We start from the raw sequence: 20,235 nt of genomic DNA on the forward strand, positions 1-20,235 counted from the left end.
TATGTACAAGAATATAACTGCTATAATACTGCCCCCTATGTACAAGAATATAACTACTATAATACTGCCTACTATGTACAAGAATATAACTACTATAATACTGCCACCTATGTACAAGAATATAACTACTATAATACTGCCCTCTATGTACAAGAATATAACTACTATAATACTGCCTCCTATGTACAAGGATTTAGCTACTATAATACTGTCCGGTATGTACAAGAATATAACTACTATAATACTGCCCCCTATGTACAAGAATATAACTACTATAATACTGCCCCCCTATGTACAAGAATATGACTACTATAATACTGCTCCCTATGTACAAGAATATAACTACTATAATACTGCCCCCTATGTACAAGAATATAACTACTATAATACTGCTCCCTATGTACAAGAATATGACTACTATAATACTGCCCCCTATGTACAAGAATATAACTACTATAATACTGCCTCCTATGTACAAGAATATAACTACTATAATACTGACTCCTATGTACAAGAATACAACTACTATAATACTGCCCCCTATGTACAAGAATACAACTACTATAATACTGCCCCCTATGTACAAGAATATAACTACTATAATACTGCCCCCTATGTACAGGAATATAACTACTATAATACTGCCTCCTATGTACAAGAATATAACTACTATAATACTGCTCCCTATGTACAAGAATATAACTACTATAATACTGCCCCCTATGTACAAGAATATAACTACTATAATACTGCCCCCTATGTACAAGAATATAACTACTATAATACTGCCCCCTATGTACAAGAATATAAGTACTATAATACTGCCCCCTATGTACAAGAATATAACTACTATAATACTGCCCCCTATGTACAAGAATATAACTACTATAATACTGCCCCCTATGTACAAGAATATAACTACTATAATACTGCCCCCTATGTACAAGAATATAACTACTATAATACTGCCCCCTATGTACAAGAATACAACTACTATAATACTGCTCCCTATGTACAATAATACAACTACTATAATACTGCGCCCTATGTACAAGAATACAACTACTATAATACTGCCCCCTATGTACAAGAATATAACAACTATAATACCGCCCCCTATGTACAAGAATATAACTACTATAATACTGCCTCCTATGTACAAGAATATAACTACTATAATACTGACTCCTATGTACAAGAATATGACTACTATAATACTGCCCCCTATGTGCAAGAATATAACTACTATTATACTGCCCCCTATGTACAAGAATATAACTACTATAATACTGCCCCCTATGTACAAGAATATAACTACTATAATACTGCCCCCTATGTACAAGAATATAACTACCATAATACTGCCCTCTATGTACAAGAATATAACTACTATAATACTGCTCCTATGTACAAGAATATAACTACTATAATACTGCCCCCTATGTACAAGAATATAACTACTATAATACTGCCCTCTTTGTACAAGAATATAACTACTATAATACTGCTCCTATGTACAAGAATATAACTACTATAATACTGCCTCCTATGTACAAGAATATAACTACTATAATACTGCCCCCTATGTACAAGAATATAACTACTATAATACTGCCCTCTTTGTACAAGAATATAACTACTATAATACTGCTCCTATGTACAAGAATATAACTACTATAATACTGCCCCCTATGTACAAGAATATAACTACTATAATACTGACTCCTATGTACAAGAATATAACTACTATAATACTGCCCCCTATGTACAAGAATATAACTACTATTATACTGCCCCCTATGTACAAGAATATAACTACTATAATACTGCCCCCTATGTACAAGAATATAACTACTATAATACTGCCCCCTATGTACAAGAATATAACTACTATAATACTGCCCTCTATGTACAAGAATATAACTACTATAATACTGCTCCTATGTACAAGAATATAACTACTATAATACTGCCCCCTATGTACAAGAATATAACTACTATAATACTGCCCTCTTTGTACAAGAATATAACTACTATAATACTGCTCCCTATGTACAAGAATATAACTAGTATAATACTGCCTCCTATGTACAAGAATATAACTACTATAATACTGCCCCCTATGTACAAGAATATAACTACTATAATACTGCTCCTCTGTACAAGAATATAACTACTATAATACTGCTCCTCTGTACAAGAATATAACTACTATAATACTGCTCCCTATGTACAAGAATATAACTACTATAATACTGCTCCTATGTACAAGAATATAACTACTATAATACTGCTCCTATGTACAAGAATATAACTACTATAATACTGCCTCCTATGTAGAAGAATATAACTACTATAATACTGCCTCCTATGTACAAGAATATAACTACTATAATACTGATCTCTATGTACAAGAATATAACTACTATAATACTGCTCCCTATGTACAAGAATATAACTACTATAATACTGCCTCCTATGTACAAGAATATAACTACTATAATACTGCCCCCTATGTACAAGAATATAACTACTATAATACTGCGCCCTATGTACAAGAATATAACTACTATAATACTGCGCCCTATGTACAAGAATATAACTACTATAATACTGCCCCCTATGTACAAGAATATAACTACTATAATACTGCTCCCTATGTACAAGAATATAACTACCATAATACTGCCCCCTATGTACAAGAATATAACTACTATAATACTGCCTCCTATGTACAAGAATATAACTACTATAATACTGCTCCTATGTACAAGAATATAACTACTATAATAATGCCCCCTATGTACAAGAATATAACTACTATAATACTGCCCCCTATGTACAAGAATATAACTACCATAATACTGCTCCCTATGTACAAGAATATAACTACCATAATACTGCTCCCTATGTACAAGAATATAACTACTATAATACTGCTCGCTATGTACAAGAATATAACTACTATAATACTGCCTCCTATGTACAAGAATATAACTACTATAATAATGCCCCCTATGTACAAGAATATAACTACTATAATACTGCCCCCTATGTACAAGAATATAACTACTATAATACTGCTCCTATGTACAAGAATATAACTACTATAATACTGCTCCTATGTACAAGAATATAACTACTCTAATACTACACCTATGTACAGGAATATAACTACTGTAATACTGCCACTAGAGATGAGCGAGCACACTGGTCCGAGCTTCATGCTCGTACGAGCATTAAGGTACTCGAGACGAGCACCATGCGGTACTCAAGTCAATTCCTTTTCCTTCCCCACATGTTTTGCGCCATTTTCTAGCCAATAGACATGCAGGGAAGGCAATAGCACTTCTTGCTGTGATGTGCCAGCCCTATTCCACCCCCCTGCAGTGAGTGACCTCTGAGTATTTAAAGCGGTCCCGCCCGCGGCTCGCTTCAGACACACACTAGGAGAGATTAGGGAGAGTGCTGCTGCTGCTATAGGGAAAGTGTTACATCTGACCGTGTGCATTACTGCTGTGGCTGCTGGGAGCAGTTTTGCACAATTTTTTTTCTTTTTTTTTAATCTCTAGCTGTGCAGGCCATTACAGCTATAGCGTTATCAGTCTGCAGTCAATTATACAGAGTATAGGGGCAGTACTGGTGAGGCAGGGACAGTGGTAGTGTAGGATCCTGTCTACAAGAACCCCAACGTTCCTTCTTAGGGCTAACTCTGACCATGTTTATTCTACTGGTTGGCTGCCGGGAGTTGTAGTGCTTCAGTATTTCACAGCTAGGCCTGTTTGCAGCCTTCCGTATTATTTTTTTCTGGCTGCAGTTTGCGTTACAATACCACTCTCAGCGTGAAAGTGCACGCATATAATTCCATAACTATTTATACCGTTCTCTGTCTGCAGTGAATTAGACCGCGGTCTCACCGCTAAACAGTACTGTAATATTACCGGGGCCACTGCAAAGTATTTCAGCTCAGCCGCTGTGCAAAGTGTCTCTCAATGACCTTTCCTTGGTGGGGTTGAGATCGCCGCAGTTACCAGCACTATCCACTGGCTTTAGAGTCTTCTCCACTCCACACAGCCTCTATTATCTACAAGTCTCTGCGAGCCGTAAATTACCCCTAGGTATCAGCGCTAGACAGCGGGTGACTTTTTTTCCTAGTCACAGGTTAGAGCCTTTGCTATCTACAAGTCTCTGTGTGCGGTGAATTAAGGCCCAGTTGTCAGTGCTGTACAGTGGGGTAATTTATTTGGCCCCTCCTCTATTTGTAATCCGCCATGATGAGGGGTAGGGGTAAGGTTCGAGGACGCGGAGGTCCAAGTTGGGGTGTGGGCACAGGCTGAGTTCCTGGTCCAGGCGAATCACAGCCGGCTGCTGCGGGATTAGGAGAGAGGCAAATTTATGGGCTCCCCAGCTTCATATCACAATTTATGGGTCCACGTGGTAGACCTTTATTACAAACAGAGCAGTGTGAGCAGGTCCTGTTGTGGATGGCAGAAACCGCATCCAGCAATGTATCGGCCACCCAGTCCTCTACGCCGTCCACTACTGCAACTCTGAATCCTCTGGCTGCTGCTCCTTCCCCTCAGCCTCCTCACTCCATGAAAATGACATATTCTGAGCAGGCAGACTCCTAGGAACTGTTCTCGGGTCCCTGCCCTGAGTGGGAAAAAAATGGTTCCCCTCTCACCCGAGGAGTTTGTTGTGACTGATGCCCAACCTTTGGAAAGTTCCCGGGGTCTGGGTGATGAGGCTGGGGACGAGGAGGAGCCCACCTGGTTTGCTAAGCCTACTGAGGACAGGTCTTCAGAGGGGGAGGCAAGTGTAGAACAGGTTGGAAGAGGCAGTGGGTTGGCCAGGGGTAGAGGCAGGGCCAGAGCAAAGAATCCCCCAACTCTTTCCCAAAACACCCCCTCGCGCCAAGCCTCCAAGCAGAGGCCTAGGTGTTCAAAGGTGTGTGTGTTTTTTAGTGAGAGCCCGGACGACTGACGAACTGTGGTGTGCAACCTGTGTCGCACCAAGATCAGCCGGGGAGCCACCACTACCAGCCTCACCAGCATGCGCAGGCATATGATGGCCAAGCACCCCACAAGGTGGGACGAAGGCCATTCACCGCCTCCCGGTCACACTGCTGCCTCTTCCCCTGTGCCCCAACCTGCCACTCAGATCCAACCCCCCTCTCAGGACACAGACAAGAGCGCCTCCTGGCCTGCACCCACACCCTCACCTCCACTGTCCTCGACCCCATCCAGCAATGTCTCTCAGCGCAGCGTTCAGCTGTTGCTAGCACAAGCGTTGGAGCGAAAGCGCAAATACGCCACCACCCACCTGCATACACAAGCTTTAAATGTGCACATTGCCAAATTAATCAGCCTGGAGATGCTGCCATACAGGCTTGTGGAAACTGAGGCTTTCAAAAACATGATGGCGGCGGAGGTCCTGCGCTACTCTGTCCCCAGTCGCCACTATTTTTCCCGGTGTGCCGTCCCAGCCCTACACCAGCACGTCTCCCGCAGCATAAATTGTGCCCTCACCAACTCGGTTACTGGGAAGGTCCACTTAACCACAGACACGTGGACAAGTACTGGCGGGCAGGGCCACTATATCTCCCTAACGGCACATTGGGTGAATTTGGTGGAGACTGAGATCGAGTCAGAGCCTGGGACCGCTCACGTCCTACCCACACCAAGAATAGCGGGTCCTACCTCGGTGCTGGTATCTGCTGCATTTTATGCCACCTCCTTCAAACCCTCCCCCTCCTCCTCCCCTGCCACCTCTTCTTCTCAATTAAGAAGTGTGAGCACGTCGCCAGCAGTCGGTAGCGCGGCAGCACAGTGGTGGGCAAGCGTCAGCAAGCCGTGCTGAAACTAATCAGCTTAGGTGACAAGAGGCACACAGCCCACGAACTGTTGCAGGGTCTGAAAGAGCAGACCGACCTCTGGCTTTCGCCGCTGAGCCTCCAACCGGGCATGGCCGTAACCTGGTGGCGGCTCTGCAGCTCAGCAGCCTCATACACCTGCCATGCCTGGTCCATGTCTTCAATCTGGTGGTTCAGGGGTTTCTGAAAAGCTACCCCAACTTGTCTGACCTGCTCGGCAGGGTGCGCCACATTTGCACACATTTCTGCAAGTCCACCATGGATGCTGCCACCCTGAGGACCCTACAACATCGACTTCAGCTGCCAGAGCACCGACTGCTGTGCGACGTGCCCACATGCTTGAATTCTATGCTGCACATGTTGGCCAGGCTGTACGAGCAGCGTAGAGCAATAGTAGAATATTAGCTGCAACATGTGTGGCGGAGTGGTAGTCAGCCTCCGCAATTCTTTACTGAGGAGTGGGCCTGGATGGCAGACATCTGCCAGGTCCTCGGAAACTTTGAGGAGTCTACCCAGATGGTGAGCGGTGATGTGGCAATCATTAGCGTTACCATCCCGCTGCTTTGCCTGCTGAGAAGTTCGCTGCAAAGCATAAATGCCGACGCTTTGCGGTTGGAACAGGAGACGGGGGATGACAGTATGTCGCTTGATAGCCAGACCACCCTCATGTCTATATCTCAGCGCATTTTGGAGGACGAGGGGGAAGAGACAGCTGGCCACACTGCAGAGGGTACCCATGCTGCTTGCTTCTCATCTGTTCAGTGTGTATGGGCTGTAGAGGAGGAGAAGGAGGATCCTGAAAGTCATCTTCCTAGTGGGGATAGCGATGTGTTGCATACTGAGACCCTGGCACACATGGCTGTCTTCATATTAGGCTGCCTTTCCCGTGACCCTCGCATTAGACGCATTCTGGCCAACATGGATTACTGGGTGTACACCCTTCTCGACCCATGGTATAAGGAGAACCTTTCCACTCTCATTCCCGAAGAGGAAAGGGGTACGAGAGTAATGCAATACCACAGGGCCCAGGTGGAAAAAGTGACGCTAAAGTTCCCATCTGACAGCGCTAGTGGCTGAAGGCGCAGTTCAGAGGGCCAAGTAGCAGGGGAGGCGTGGGGATCAGGCAGCATGTCCAGCGCAGGCAGGGGAACACTCTCCAAGGCCTTTGCCAGTTTAATGGCTCCCCAGCAAGACTGTGTCACCACTCCCCTATCAAGGCTGAGTTGGAGGGAGCACTGTAAAAAGATGGTGAGGGAGTACATAGCCGATAGTACCACCGTCCTCCGTGATGCCTCTGCTCCATACAACTATTGGGTGTTAAACTTGGACACGTGGCACGAACTTGCGCTGTATGCCCTGGAGGTGCTGGCCTGCTCTGCCGCTAGCGTCTTGTCAGAGATTGTGTATAGTGCAGCTGGGGAAATCATCACGGATAAGCGTACCCACCTGTCAACTGCCAGCGCTGACATGCTTACACTCATAAAGATGAACAAAGGCTGGTATTCCCCAGACTTCTCTTCTCCACCAGCGGAAAGCAGTGAAACCTAATGATTCTTTTTGCTGCAACCGGAGAAAAATGCATCCTCTATCCCCACAAAAAAGGGGGAATTAGCTTTGTCAATCACTCTCGGATATTATTACTCCTCCTCCTACTCCTCCTCCTAAAACAGCATGTCATCACGCTGAACTGCCAATTTTTCTGCGGCCCAAAAGGTTCCGTTTAAAAGGTTTTTACAATTTTTAAAATTTTCAAAAGTATTGATACTTTAACAGACACCAATTTTTTTCACAGGGCTGCCTCCAGGCTCTGTTACAAATTAAGTAACAGCGAGCTGTATCTTTAAAAAATGTTTATTGGTTTCACCTGTCCTCGCGTTTGAGCAATTTTTCAGGGGTGCACTTGTACTCTTAGTATAGGTGTGGGCCAGAAAAATTGGTGTACCGTTATCTAACTAATTTTTCCGGCTTCCGCCTACACTCTTGCTACAGAAATGTTACAGTGGTCCGCCTATACTCTTGCTACAGAAATGTTACTGGGGTCTGCCTATACTCTTGCTACAGAAATGTTACTGGGGCCCGCCTATGCAGTTTCTACTGAATGGTTTGAGGGGTTCGCTTATACTTTTGCTACAGAAATGTTACTGGGTTCCTCCTATACTCTTGCTACAGAAATGTTATAGGGGTCCGCCTATACACTTGCTACTGAGTGGTTTGAGAGGTTCGCCTATACTTTTGCTACAGAAATGTTACTGGGGTCTGCCTATACTCTTGCTACATCAATGTTTCAGGGGTTCGCCTATACTTTTGCTTCCGAAATGTGACAGGGGTCTGCCTATACTTCTGCTGCAGAAATGTTATAGGGGTCCGCCTATCGAGTTTTTAGGAAAGTTATCGGCCTCAGAGAACACAAGTAACAGAAAGCACATTACAACTAGTGTTACCGCGCAAATGGACCCCAAATCTAATAGACCAGCTATTAGATGGGAACTTTAACTACAGCAGGTGACCCTGTGGGTAGCCAGTAGAAGCAATGATCTGGATTATGAAGAGTGGGGCCCTATCCACTTACCAGGAGAAACTGTTCTGAGGGCCCATCTGCATTGTTATTCTACGCATGGGGAGTTTCATCAGCAGCATCCAATAAGTGACTTGTGATTAACCGAGACGTAATTGTCTCCAAAAACACCTTCGAATAGGGTTGTCAATTACAATAGACCCACTAGAGCAGAGGCGTAACTTCAAGCCGCCGGGCCCCAATGCAAAATCTATAACAGGGCTCCAAGCTATAACACTTCATTTATAGTACTGGTCTCATGATATGGTGAAAAGAGACATTATGGGCCCCTAAGGCTCCAGAGCCCAGTTGCACCAGAGAATCCTGGGCTGCTCCACTGGGCAATCCATCCCTATTTGAGGTCATACAGACAAACAGTCCTCAACTTCTTGGGACTATCACAATTTTTTACAATCAGTAAGTCTTCTCAGAAAGTTAAGACTTCACCTTAAATGATCCAGACTTTTCAGGCCACATTTTAGATAGAAAAAACAAAAGGTAAGGTGGCCAGATGTGCCGCTTTCCCCAGGGTCCCTAAGTGGGACAGCCTTTTATAACTAAGGCCCATATATGGGTCTCTATTACTACCAGAGCCACTGTGCCGGTCACTATTACTACTGGGGTTGATATAGGGGAACATATTAGTATAGAGGTGTGGGGTCACTATCAGTACTGGGGCCAATATGGGGGAAACTATTATTACTGGGGCCAATATAGGGGACACCAGGGGCGTAACTATAGAGGATGCAGGGAATGCAATTGCACCTGGGCCCAGGAGCCCTAGGGGGCCCACAAGCCCTCTCTTCTCCATATAGGGAACCTAGCACTATAAGTAAAGCATTATAGTTCAGGGCTCTGTTCCACGTTTTGCATCGGGGCCCAGGAGCTTCAAGTTACCCCTCTGGGGGACACTATTACTAATGAGGTCAATATACAGACATGATTACTACTAAGGCCACTGTGGGTGACAATATTACTACTGGGGCAACTGTGGCGGTCATTATTGCCAATGGGACTGATAAGGGGTTACTATTGAGGCCACTGTGGAGGTCACTATTACTACTGGGGCTGATATAGGGGACACGATTACTATAGAGGCAACTGTGGGGGACACTATTACTACTGAGGCCACTGTATGGGGTCACTATTGCTACTGGGGCCAGTGGGGGGGACACTATTTTTACTGGGGCCACTGTGGGGGTCACTATTACTACTAAAGTCAATATGGGGGACATGATTACTACTAAGGCCACTGTGGGGAACAATATTACCACCGAGGTCAATGTAGCCTGGTCAGGTCATGCTGGTCAGGTGAGGCCACTACAGGTTGCTGAGAAACTAAAAGTCCGGCAAAGCTGACTGCGGGAAGCCTTCAGAGAAATGCTGAGTAGTAATTTCAGTAAAAATCTGCACCAACGGTACGAATTCTGACTGTTTTTTTGGATGCATAAATGCTTTGTAATTTGCTTCCTGTCTTTTTTTTAAGCTGCCTTGTACTTTTTATAACAATGGAGGTAAAATCATAAGTCGTGATAAGCCGCGTCCCTGACCACACCTCTTTATCCCACTCTCACCTGCGAAAATTTGGTCACCTTACAAAAGGTGAGGGGTACACTGGGAGGAGCCTTATTTGACATGGTTGTGGCTAATAAAAGAAGAACCAGGTAGTTGGAGTCTGGAGGGGGAAGTACTGAGTGTTGTAGAGCCTAAATTATTCCAGTAGTGGATCCCTCAGTCCTTCGAAAATACGATAAAATGTCTCATATACTCACTAAAGGCTGCAACTGCCAGCACTAGCGTGGCAATGATGGACGTCCACGACACCCATAAGGCCTTTTTCCTGTAGTTTTGGGCTTCGTGTGGTTTAAGTTTTGTGCTGCTTTCCAATAAACCTGAATAGAAAACAGAAAAATAAATGTGAATGCGCTGATATTAACAGTCAGGATGCAATAATAAGTGAATATATATATATATATATATATATATATATAAAGGTGGAAGCCCACACTGACTGACTGACTGACTGACACTGACTGACTGACACTGACTGACTGACTGACACTGACTGACTGACACTGACTGACTGACACTGACTGACACTGACTGACTGACACTGACACTGACTGACACTGACTGACTGACACTGACTGACACTGACTGACTGACACTGACTGACTGACACTGACTGACACTGACTGACTGACACTGACTGACACTGACTGACACTGACTGACTGACACTGACTGACACTGACTGACTGACACTGACTGACACTGACTGACTGACACTGACTGACACTGACTGACTGACTGTCACTGAGGTGAGGAAACTAATATCAAAACTATCCAAGCTGGGTTTGGACTGGAAACCCACAAGTCACCAAATGTAACAGATGTACAGCAGCAGAAAAGAAGCAGGACAAAACCAAAATTCTTTATTCCTCCAAACTTGAGAAAGACTTACATTGGTTGAAGCGTCGCTACTAGAGATGAGCGAACGTACTCGGTAAGGACGATTTCGCAATCGAGCACCGAGATTTTCGAGTACTTCAATACTCGGGTGAAAAGTACTCGGGTGCGCCGGGGATGAGCGGGGGGTTGCAGAGGGGAGTGGGGGGGAGAGGGAGAGAGAGAGGGCTCCCCCCTGTTCCCCGCTGCTAACCCCCACTCTGCCGCCCCCCCCCCCCCCCCCCCCCCCGGCGCACCCGAGTAGTGGAGTACTCGACAATCGCGGTGCTCGATTGCGAAATCGCCCTTACCGAGTACGTTCGCTCATCTCTAGTTGCTACCTGTCTCTTTTATGGAGAACTTTTCTGCTGCTATGCATCGGTTACATTTGGATTAGGGACTGACTGATTGACTGACTCACTGAATGACTCCTCACTACTTCTCTAACTTCCCGTGGTCGTACAAACATGGAATTTGCCACACCTCACCTCTATACACTGAGGAGAATCTACCTCACCTTTATGTGTATATACAGCTCGGGGCCGGATCGGGCCCTGCAGGGGCCCATGAGAGTAGGCCCTGCATGACAGGGTTGTTAGGGAATGGAGCGGGTAGGATAGGGTTAATAAATAATAAAAGTAAGTTTGGGAAAGGAAGGGGGGGGAAGGACATAGGAGAGTGGGCTATTTATATTTAATTTAATTGGTTAAGGGTTAAGTAAGGGGAGGGGTTAAAAGTACTCATAAAAAGGGTAGTTTGGGCGGGAGCGCCATTTTAAAATCTGGTATTAGCTGTGTGACATACCAGAGTCATATCAGCAGTAAGAAAGCAGGGAGACTTACTATGGCTTCGGTTGAGGAAGTGTTAGAGCAGCTGAGGGCAGCAGCGGAGCGCCACCCGGCAGGGTGGCTACAGCAGGAGGTAGCCGGCATGCTGAGCGTTTCAGCGGCAACATCGGGTCCAGCGGCAGAGGCAGGAGCAGCGGCGACGTCTGAGATGAGTGGGAGAGCGCGGCGCGCGCGCAGGGCCCGTCCTCCGACAAGGCTCATAGCGGAGGAGAATGAGCCACTACCCAGGCGCAGGTACAGGAGCCCCTCTGGGGACCCTTTGGCCGGTCGTCCTGCTCCCAGAGCAAAGGGAGCCAGTGATAGACCGGTCAGGAGGAATCCGGCAAGCCGGCCTGGGTTAACGGCTTCTCGCAGGTCCCGCTCTCCTCGGGGGGCGGGGCTAGCGGAGCCTGTAATGAGAGCCACAGGAGAAGCAACGGCTGGTGCCTTGGATGATGCACCGGTCCGGGTGCCAGCCAGGCAGCGTGAGGCGCGCGAGGGGCCATCTGAGGGAGGATCTAGAGGCAGGACGGTCGGCTCAAGGAGAGCAGGGCCGGGTATGGAAGATGACCAGCAACATGAAAATCTGCCCAGGGCAACGGTGCGTTCGGCTGAGCGCACCAGTGAGAGGAGTTTGTCAGGCGACAGTGCAGCTGCAGGACCATCAAGGGGCTTTATCAGGTCGGCCGTTATGGTGCCGACACAGCACGAGCATCCGGGTGGCTCGGGTCGCGTTGAGGACTCCATGGCGTACAGGAGGACGGAGATTCTACAGGATCCGCGCAGTACGGCTGGTGGGGACACAGCGCCCATGCGGCCTGGTGAGCAAATGTTATCATATTTGTCTTTATCGCTAGATAGAAATGCTATGCAGGATAGTAATATATTGCATGATAGGAATGTTATGCAGGATAGTGATGTATTGCATGATAGAAATGTTATGCAGGATAGTGATGTATTGCATGATAGGAATGTTATGCAGGATAGTGATATATTGCATGATAGAAATGTTATGCAGGATAGTGATGTATTGCATGATAGAAATGTTATGCAGGATAGTGATGTATTGCATGATAGAAATGTTATGCAGGATAGTGATATATTGCATGATAGAAATGTAATGTCAGACGCAGTGCGGGGTAGAAGTGTTATGCATTGTAGAAATGTGATGCAAGATAGCAATACAATGCAAGAGAGTGATATAATCCATGCTGGCGGTAATGTGGGGGTTGGGGGAGTAGGTGATAGAGAAAGGGGGGGGGGCAACAGTGAGGCTGATCTAAGTCAGTTATTGGGTAATGTGCGGGAAATCTTGGTAAGGTGTGAAAGGGGGTTAGCGTCAAGGGGCCTGAGTGGTCCGTCGCCTGTGGCGGCTTGGCTAGCAAGGGGGGGGGCCGGTTCGGCAAATGATGCAGGGACATTAATGCATAGTCAGCCGGTCAGTACAGCATCGGCAACGTCAGGGGTAACAGTCGCCGTTCAGACAGAGAAGGACGGGAATGCAGTGCGGCTTGATGACAAGGCTAAGGGAGAGGTGTATGTGTGCTTTGAGGGTCCTTTGGGGGCACACCTGAAAAAAGAGATCAAAGAAAAGATCTGGCGGGATGAGTACGTGGAGATATTCTCTCTACTCCCGTTGGAAAAATTTAATCTAGAAAAGGGAAAAAGGACGGAATACAAGAAGGAGGAAGAAGAAAAGAGGCGGTGGCGATTGATCCCGCAAACTTTTCAGAATTGGTTACAGGCGTTTGCAATATTGGCGAGCGTTATTGGCGAAAAGAATCCAGAGAATTGTTCAGGTTTATTCTGTTACCTGGACGCGATTGGAGAGGCGTACCGTACATACGGGGGGCAAACTTGGCTCCGTTATGACGAACAATTTCGTCAGCGGAAGGCGGTTAGGCCCAGCATCCGATGGGACCATAAGGACATCGGTCTATGGCTTAGAGTGATGGCCCCGGTTAGACACGGGCATCCCTTTCAGGGAGGAGCCGGCACAGCCGGCACAAGTGGGGTTTCTGGGAGCGGACAACAGGGGGGACAAGCAGGAGGTAAAAAGCCAGGAGTTTGCTGGCAATTTAATGAGGGAAAATGTAAATTTGGAGCGACATGCAAGTTCAAGCACGTCTGCTCAGTTTGTGAAGGCGCATCTCACGGCGCCTCTCGCTGCTTCAGAAAGGATAAGGGAAAAGGGGGGGGAAGCAATTGGAAAAGGGATGACACCGGTGAATCTTCAAAGGATGGTCCCCTATCTAAATAGATACCCGGATAAAGAAAAGGGGTTATTTTTGTTTGAAGGTTTTGAACAGGGTTTTAGGATACCGCAACCAAGGCATCAAGTTCCGTTTTCGTTGAAAAACTTGAAGTCGGCGGCGGAGCATAGGGAGGTTGTGCATGAAAAATTGTTTAAGGAGGTTAGTTTAGGTAGAATGGCGGGCCCATTTGAGACCCCACCTTGGGAGGATTTTGTGGTGTCACCGCTAGGGGTGGTCCCTAAAAAAGAGCCGAACAAATTTCGGCTCATTCATCACTTGTCGTACCCAAAAGGGGCATCAGTAAATGATGGGATCGACCCAGAACTCTGTTCGGTGGTATACACATCGTTTGATGCAGCCGTAAAATGGGTACGCAAGTATGGGATGGGGGCGACGCTAGCGAAAACTGATATTGAATCAGCATTTCGTTTGTTGCCGGTGCACCCAGACAGTTGTCGTTTGCTGGGTTGTTATTGGGAGGGGATGTTTTTTGTGGACAGATGTCTACCAATGGGGTGTTCAGTTTCATGCGCTTACTTTGAAGCGTTCAGTTCTTTTTTGGAGTGGGTGATTTGTGACGTGGCAGGGATTCAGTCTGTCATCCATTACTTAGATGACTTCTTGTGTATAGGGCCGGCAAATAATGATATTTGCAAGAACCTTCTGGACACGGTGCAATGGGTCGCATGTCATTTCGGTGTGCCATTGGCTCCGGAAAAAACGGAAGGCCCTACAACATGTTTGAGTTTTCTAGGAATTGTAATTGACACTGTGGCCATGGAGTGTCGTTTGCCGCCAGAGAAGTTGTCTTCTTTGGAGCACGATCTACTTAAGGTACAGTCAAGCAGAAAAGTGACGCTTAAAGATCTGCAATCCTTATTAGGGAAACTAAATTTTGCTTGCAGGATTATGCCCATGGGGCGAGTCTTTAGTAGAAAAATGGCTAGGGCAACGGCGGGAGTTAAATCTCCTCACCATTTCATTAGGGTCACAAAGGAAATGAAAGCTGACTTATCAGTTTGGCTGTCATTCCTTGGAAAATATAATGGGCGGTCAATTATGATGGAAAAAGGGGTTGATAATGTGGATTGGGAACTGTTCACTGATGCCGCAGGGGGCACAGGTTTTGGTGCAATCTTTAGAAAACAATGGTGTGCGGCGGCATGGCCAAAGGAATGGGTGGAAGCAGGTTTGGTTAAAAATCTGGTGGTGTTAGAGTTATTCCCCATTGTCGTGGCAGTGGCAATTTGGGGAGATTGGTTTCGTAATAAAAAAGTTAGGTTTTGTTGTGACAATCTAGGGGTTGTGCAAGCTATCAACGCACTAAGTGCGCACTCGCCCCCAGTGGTGGACTTGTTACGGCATTTGGTTTTGTTGTGTTTGTCACTTAACACATGGATAATTGCTGTGCATGTTCCGGGGATTGAGAACGCCATTGCTGACTCAATTTCTCGCTTTCAGTGGGAGCGTTTTCGAACATTGGTGCCGGATGCGGAGGAGGAAGGAATTCGATGCCCTCAAGAACTTTGGAGTCTGGTAGACGTGCAGCGGAGCACCTTATAAGACGATCTTTAGCTGAGAATACGCGGAAAGCGTATGATTCGGCATGGAAGGAGTGGGAACGTTGGGTGGGAATTTTGGGGGAAGTCCATAGTGATGAAGATAGGACAGGGGCGTTGTTATGGTTATTGAGTGAGGCGTCTAGTAGCGGTTGGTCAGTGGCTAAGGTGGATCGCATTATGGCGGCCATAGCGTTTAATTTTAAATTGCAAGGTTGGAGGGATGTTACTAAAGAGTTTATAGTACGGCAAGCTTTAAAAGGTTTTAGAAAAGGAAAACGGGGAAAAGATGGTAGACGGCCGATATCTTTTGCCGTTTTGGAGAATTTGGGGAAGGCATTGGAGGTGGTTTGTCACAACTCATTTGAATCAAGTTTGTTTAAGGCGGCGTTCTCCTTAGCCTTTTTCGGGGCTTTTCGTATCAGTGAGTTGGTATCACCCAGCACGAAAATGGGGGGCGGTCTGCTGTGCACAGATGTTACGTTATTGAGGGACCAGTTGGAAATTTGGTTGAGAAGCTCCAAGACCGACCAATTAGGAAAAGGGAAAAAGATTGTCCTGGGGTCAGTACCTGGGGCACGTATGTGTCCGGTGGGGTGTGTGAAGAATCTGATGGAAGTTTTGGTAATAAAGGATGGTCCGTTATTGCAGCATAGGAATGGCCTTTACCTATCAAAGTTTCAATTTAGTGCAGTGTTGAAAAAGGCGCTGGAGCAGTTAGGCCTTGAAAGAGTAGGTTATTCGTCCCATTCTTTTAGGATTGGTGCGGCTACAGAGGCTGCAGAATGGGGTTTGAGCCCGTCAGTGGTGCAAAAAATTGGGAGATGGGAATCAAAAAGATACCAAATCTATATTAGACCTGAGGGTTGGTTTAATGATAGAGGATGAGACACACACACACAAAAAAAAAAAAAAAAAAAAAAAGAAAAAAAAAAAAACAGTTTTGGGGTATGTATACACATTTGAACGGATATTTGATTATTGGATTCTTTGTGTTTGGTTTTGTCTTGACAGGTCAAGATCCAGCGCTGGTTTGGATCGTCGGCCACTCTTTTGTGTTCTGGGCAGCTGATCGAGCTAAGCTGAGACCAGAAGGCCGTCAGCTTGGGTTTTCAAGGGATGACGCGATTATCCGCTGGATTGGTATGAGGGGTATGATGTGGGGCAGGGTGCTTCCGGAGGTAAAAGGGTTTGTGGAGCTAGACAAGGCACCGGACATCTTAGTGCTGCATGCCGGTGGCAATGACCTGGGTGGAAGACCTGCGAGGGAGATACGGAGGGATATACAGCATGACTTCTTGCGCATGCGAAGGTTATTCCCGGACATGATCATAGTTTGGTCGGAGATCTTGCCTAGGAAAACGTGGCGGATGGCGAGATCAGTAGAAAAGATAAACAAAGCTCGCATTAAAATTAATAGGCACATTTCGAATTTTGTCGTTCGGAATGGAGGGGTAAAGATTCGCCACCATGATCTTGAAGGGGGTTATGGGGGTTACTGGAGGAGTGACGGGGTACACCTCAACGAGGTTGGTACCGATATGTGGACACTGGCGATCCAAGAGGGGATAGAGAGGGCTCTGAGATTGTGGGGGCTGCGCAGACTTAGGGAGTAAGTTCTGCTGGCTGTGGCGGACGGGGGGAGGGGTCCTTGGAGGCTGAGTTGGTATGTTGGGTGAAAGGAAGTATTGGTGGGGACGGCCTCACCGGTATTATCACCCTGGTGTTATGGTGTTGGGGCTGGTGTGTGGGAGAAGGCCAGGGAAGGGATCCCGGGTGGCCTTAAGGTATTTTTGTTCTTCTAGCATCCCGGTGGAGGGGGGCTAGTGGTGTCTCCGAGGCGGGTGACGGCTGGAGGCAAGGTACGGGTTTATTTATTTATTTAACACCAGACCCCCTTTTGGGTAATTTTGGTATTTTTGGTTGCCTCCAGGGCCTCCCCTCGTATTAAAAGGTTAAAATAATTGTATGTGTTTTTTGTTTAATAAACTTGGCTGCTGTGGCCAAAAATTTCCAAAGAAATCGGTCTCAGTGGTTATTGTAGTTAAGTAAGGAAGAGAGTGTTTAATAATAGGGGAATGAGTCTAACATACCCGGGTCAAGCTCGGGGCCGGATCGGGCCCTGCAGGGGCCCATGAGAGTAGGCCCTGCATGACAGGGTTGTTAGGGAATGGAGCGGGTAGGATAGGGTTAATAAATAATAAAAGTAAGTTTGGGAAAGGAAGGGGGGGGAAGGACATAGGAGAGTGGGCTATTTATATTTAATTTAATTGGTTAAGGGTTAAGTAAGGGGAGGGGTTAAAAGTACTCATAAAAAGGGTAGTTTGGGCGGGAGCGCCATTTTAAAATCTGGTATTAGCTGTGTCCCACCCTCCCTCCCTTGATATGGTTTGTAGATTGAATTAATTACATTATTTAGCATTTTCAGGTACAACGATGAGGTGGCGCAAAATGATATGTATAACATGTCGTGGCAGCCGTGGGCGGACGGGGGGAGGGGTCCTTGGAGGCTGAGTTGGTATGTTGGGTGAAAGGAAGTATTGGTGGGGACGGCCTCACCGGTATTATCACCCTGGTGTTATGGTGTTGGGGCTGGTGTGTGGGAGAAGGCCAGGGAAGGGATCCCGGGTGGCCTTAAGGTATTTTTGTTCTTCTAGCATCCCGGTGGAGGGGGGCTAGTGGTGTCTCCGAGGCGGGTGACGGCTGGAGGCAAGGTACGGGTTTATTTATTTATTTAACACCAGACCCCCTTTTGGGTAATTTTGGTATTTTTGGTTGCCTCCAGGGCCTCCCCTCGTATTAAAAGGTTAAAATAATTGTATGTGTTTTTTGTTTAATAAACTTGGCTGCTGTGGCCAAAAATTTCCAAAGAAATCGGTCTCAGTGGTTATTGTAGTTAAGTAAGGAAGAGAGTGTTTAATAATAGGGGAATGAGTCTAACATACCCGGGTCATGAGGAGAATCTACCTCCCCTCTGTGTGTATACATTGAAGAGAATCTACCTCACCTCTATGTGTATATACTGAGGAGAATCTACCTCCCCTCTATGTGTATATACTGAGGAGAATCTACCTCACCTCTATGTGTATATACTGAGGAGAATCTACCTCACCTCTATGTGTATATACTGAGGAGAATCTACCTCCCCTCTATGTGTAGATACTGAGGAGAATCTACCTCACCACTATATGTATATACTGAGGAGAATCTACCTCACCTCTATGTGTATCTACTGAGGAGAATCTACCTCCCTCTATGTGTATATACTGAGGAGAATCTACCTCACCTCTGTGTGTATATACTGAGGAGAATCTACCTCACCTCTGTGTGTATATACTGAGAGGAATCTACCTCCCCTCTGTGTGTATATACTGAGGAGAATCTACCTCCCCTCTATGTGTATATACTGAGGAGAATCCACCTCACCTCTATGTGTATATACTGAGGAGAATCCACCTCACCTCTATGTGTATATACTGAGGAGAATCTACCTCACCTCTATGTGTATATACTGAGGAGAATCTACCTCACCTCTATGTGTATATACTGAGGAGAATCTACCTCACCTCTGTGTGTATATACTGAGGAGAATCTACCTCACCTCTGTGTATATACTGAGGAGAATCTACATCACCTCTATCTGTATATACTGAGGAGAATCTACCTCACCTCTGTGTATATACTGAGGAGAATCTACCTCACCTCTATCTGTATATAGTGAGGAGAATCTACCTCACCTCTGTGTATATACTGAGGAGAATCTACCTCACCTCTATCTGTATATACTGAGGAGAATCTACCTCCCCTCTATGTGTATATACTGAGGAGAATCTACCTCACCTCTATGTGTATATACTGCGGAGAATCTACCTCACCTCTATGTGTATATACTGCGGAGAATCTACCTCACCTCTATGTGTATATACTGAGGAGAACCTACCTCACCTGTATGTGTATATACTGAGGAGAATGTACCTCACCTCTATGTGTATATACTGAGGAGAATCTACCTCACCTCTATGTGTATATACTGAGGAGAATCTACCTCACCTCTATGTGTATATACTGAGGAGAATCTACGTCACCTCTATGTGTATATACTGAGGAGAATCTACCTCACCTCTCTGTGTATACATTGAAGAGAATCTACCTCACCTCTATGTGTATATACTGAGGAGAATCTACCTCACCTCTATGTGTATATACTGAGGAGAATCTACCTCACCTCTCTGTGTGTATATACTGAGGAGATTATATCTCACCTCTGTGTGTATATACTGAGGAGAATCTACCTCACCTCTCTGTGTATATAGTGAGGAGAATCTACCTCACCTCTCTGTGTATACATTGAAGAGAATCTACCTCCCCTCTATGTGTATATACTGAGGAGAATCTACCTCACCTCTATGTGCATATACTGAGGAGAATCTACCTCACCTCTATGTGTATATACTGAGGAGAATCTACCTCACCTCTATGTGCATATACTGAGGAGAATCTACCTCACCTCTATGTGTATACACTGAGGAGAATCTACCTCACCTCTCTGTATATATACTGAGGAGAATCTACCTCCCCTCTATGTGTATATACTGAGGAGAATCTACCTCCCCTCTATGTGTATATACTGAGGAGAATCTACCTCCCCTCTATGTGTATATACTGAGGAGAATCTACCTCACCTCTATGTGTATATACTGAGGAGAATCTACCTCACCTCC

At 46.0% G+C, this 20,235-nt stretch overlaps 1 protein-coding gene across 1 annotated transcript in view; it reads right to left on the bottom strand.

The window, feature by feature from the left end:
• TMEM163 (transmembrane protein 163) overlaps positions 1 to 20,235 on the bottom strand; it is a 428,078-nt gene that overhangs the window by 296,309 nt on the left and 111,534 nt on the right. The window contains exon 2 of the mRNA XM_066575137.1: positions 10,199 to 10,318. Within this exon, the coding sequence (XP_066431234.1) occupies positions 10,199 to 10,318 (120 nt within the window). The remainder of the gene's footprint in view (positions 1 to 10,198; positions 10,319 to 20,235) is intronic.

Source organism: Eleutherodactylus coqui, chromosome 8 (genome assembly GCF_035609145.1).
Source record: "Eleutherodactylus coqui strain aEleCoq1 chromosome 8, aEleCoq1.hap1, whole genome shotgun sequence".
Lineage (NCBI taxonomy): Eukaryota > Metazoa > Chordata > Amphibia > Anura > Eleutherodactylidae > Eleutherodactylus > Eleutherodactylus coqui.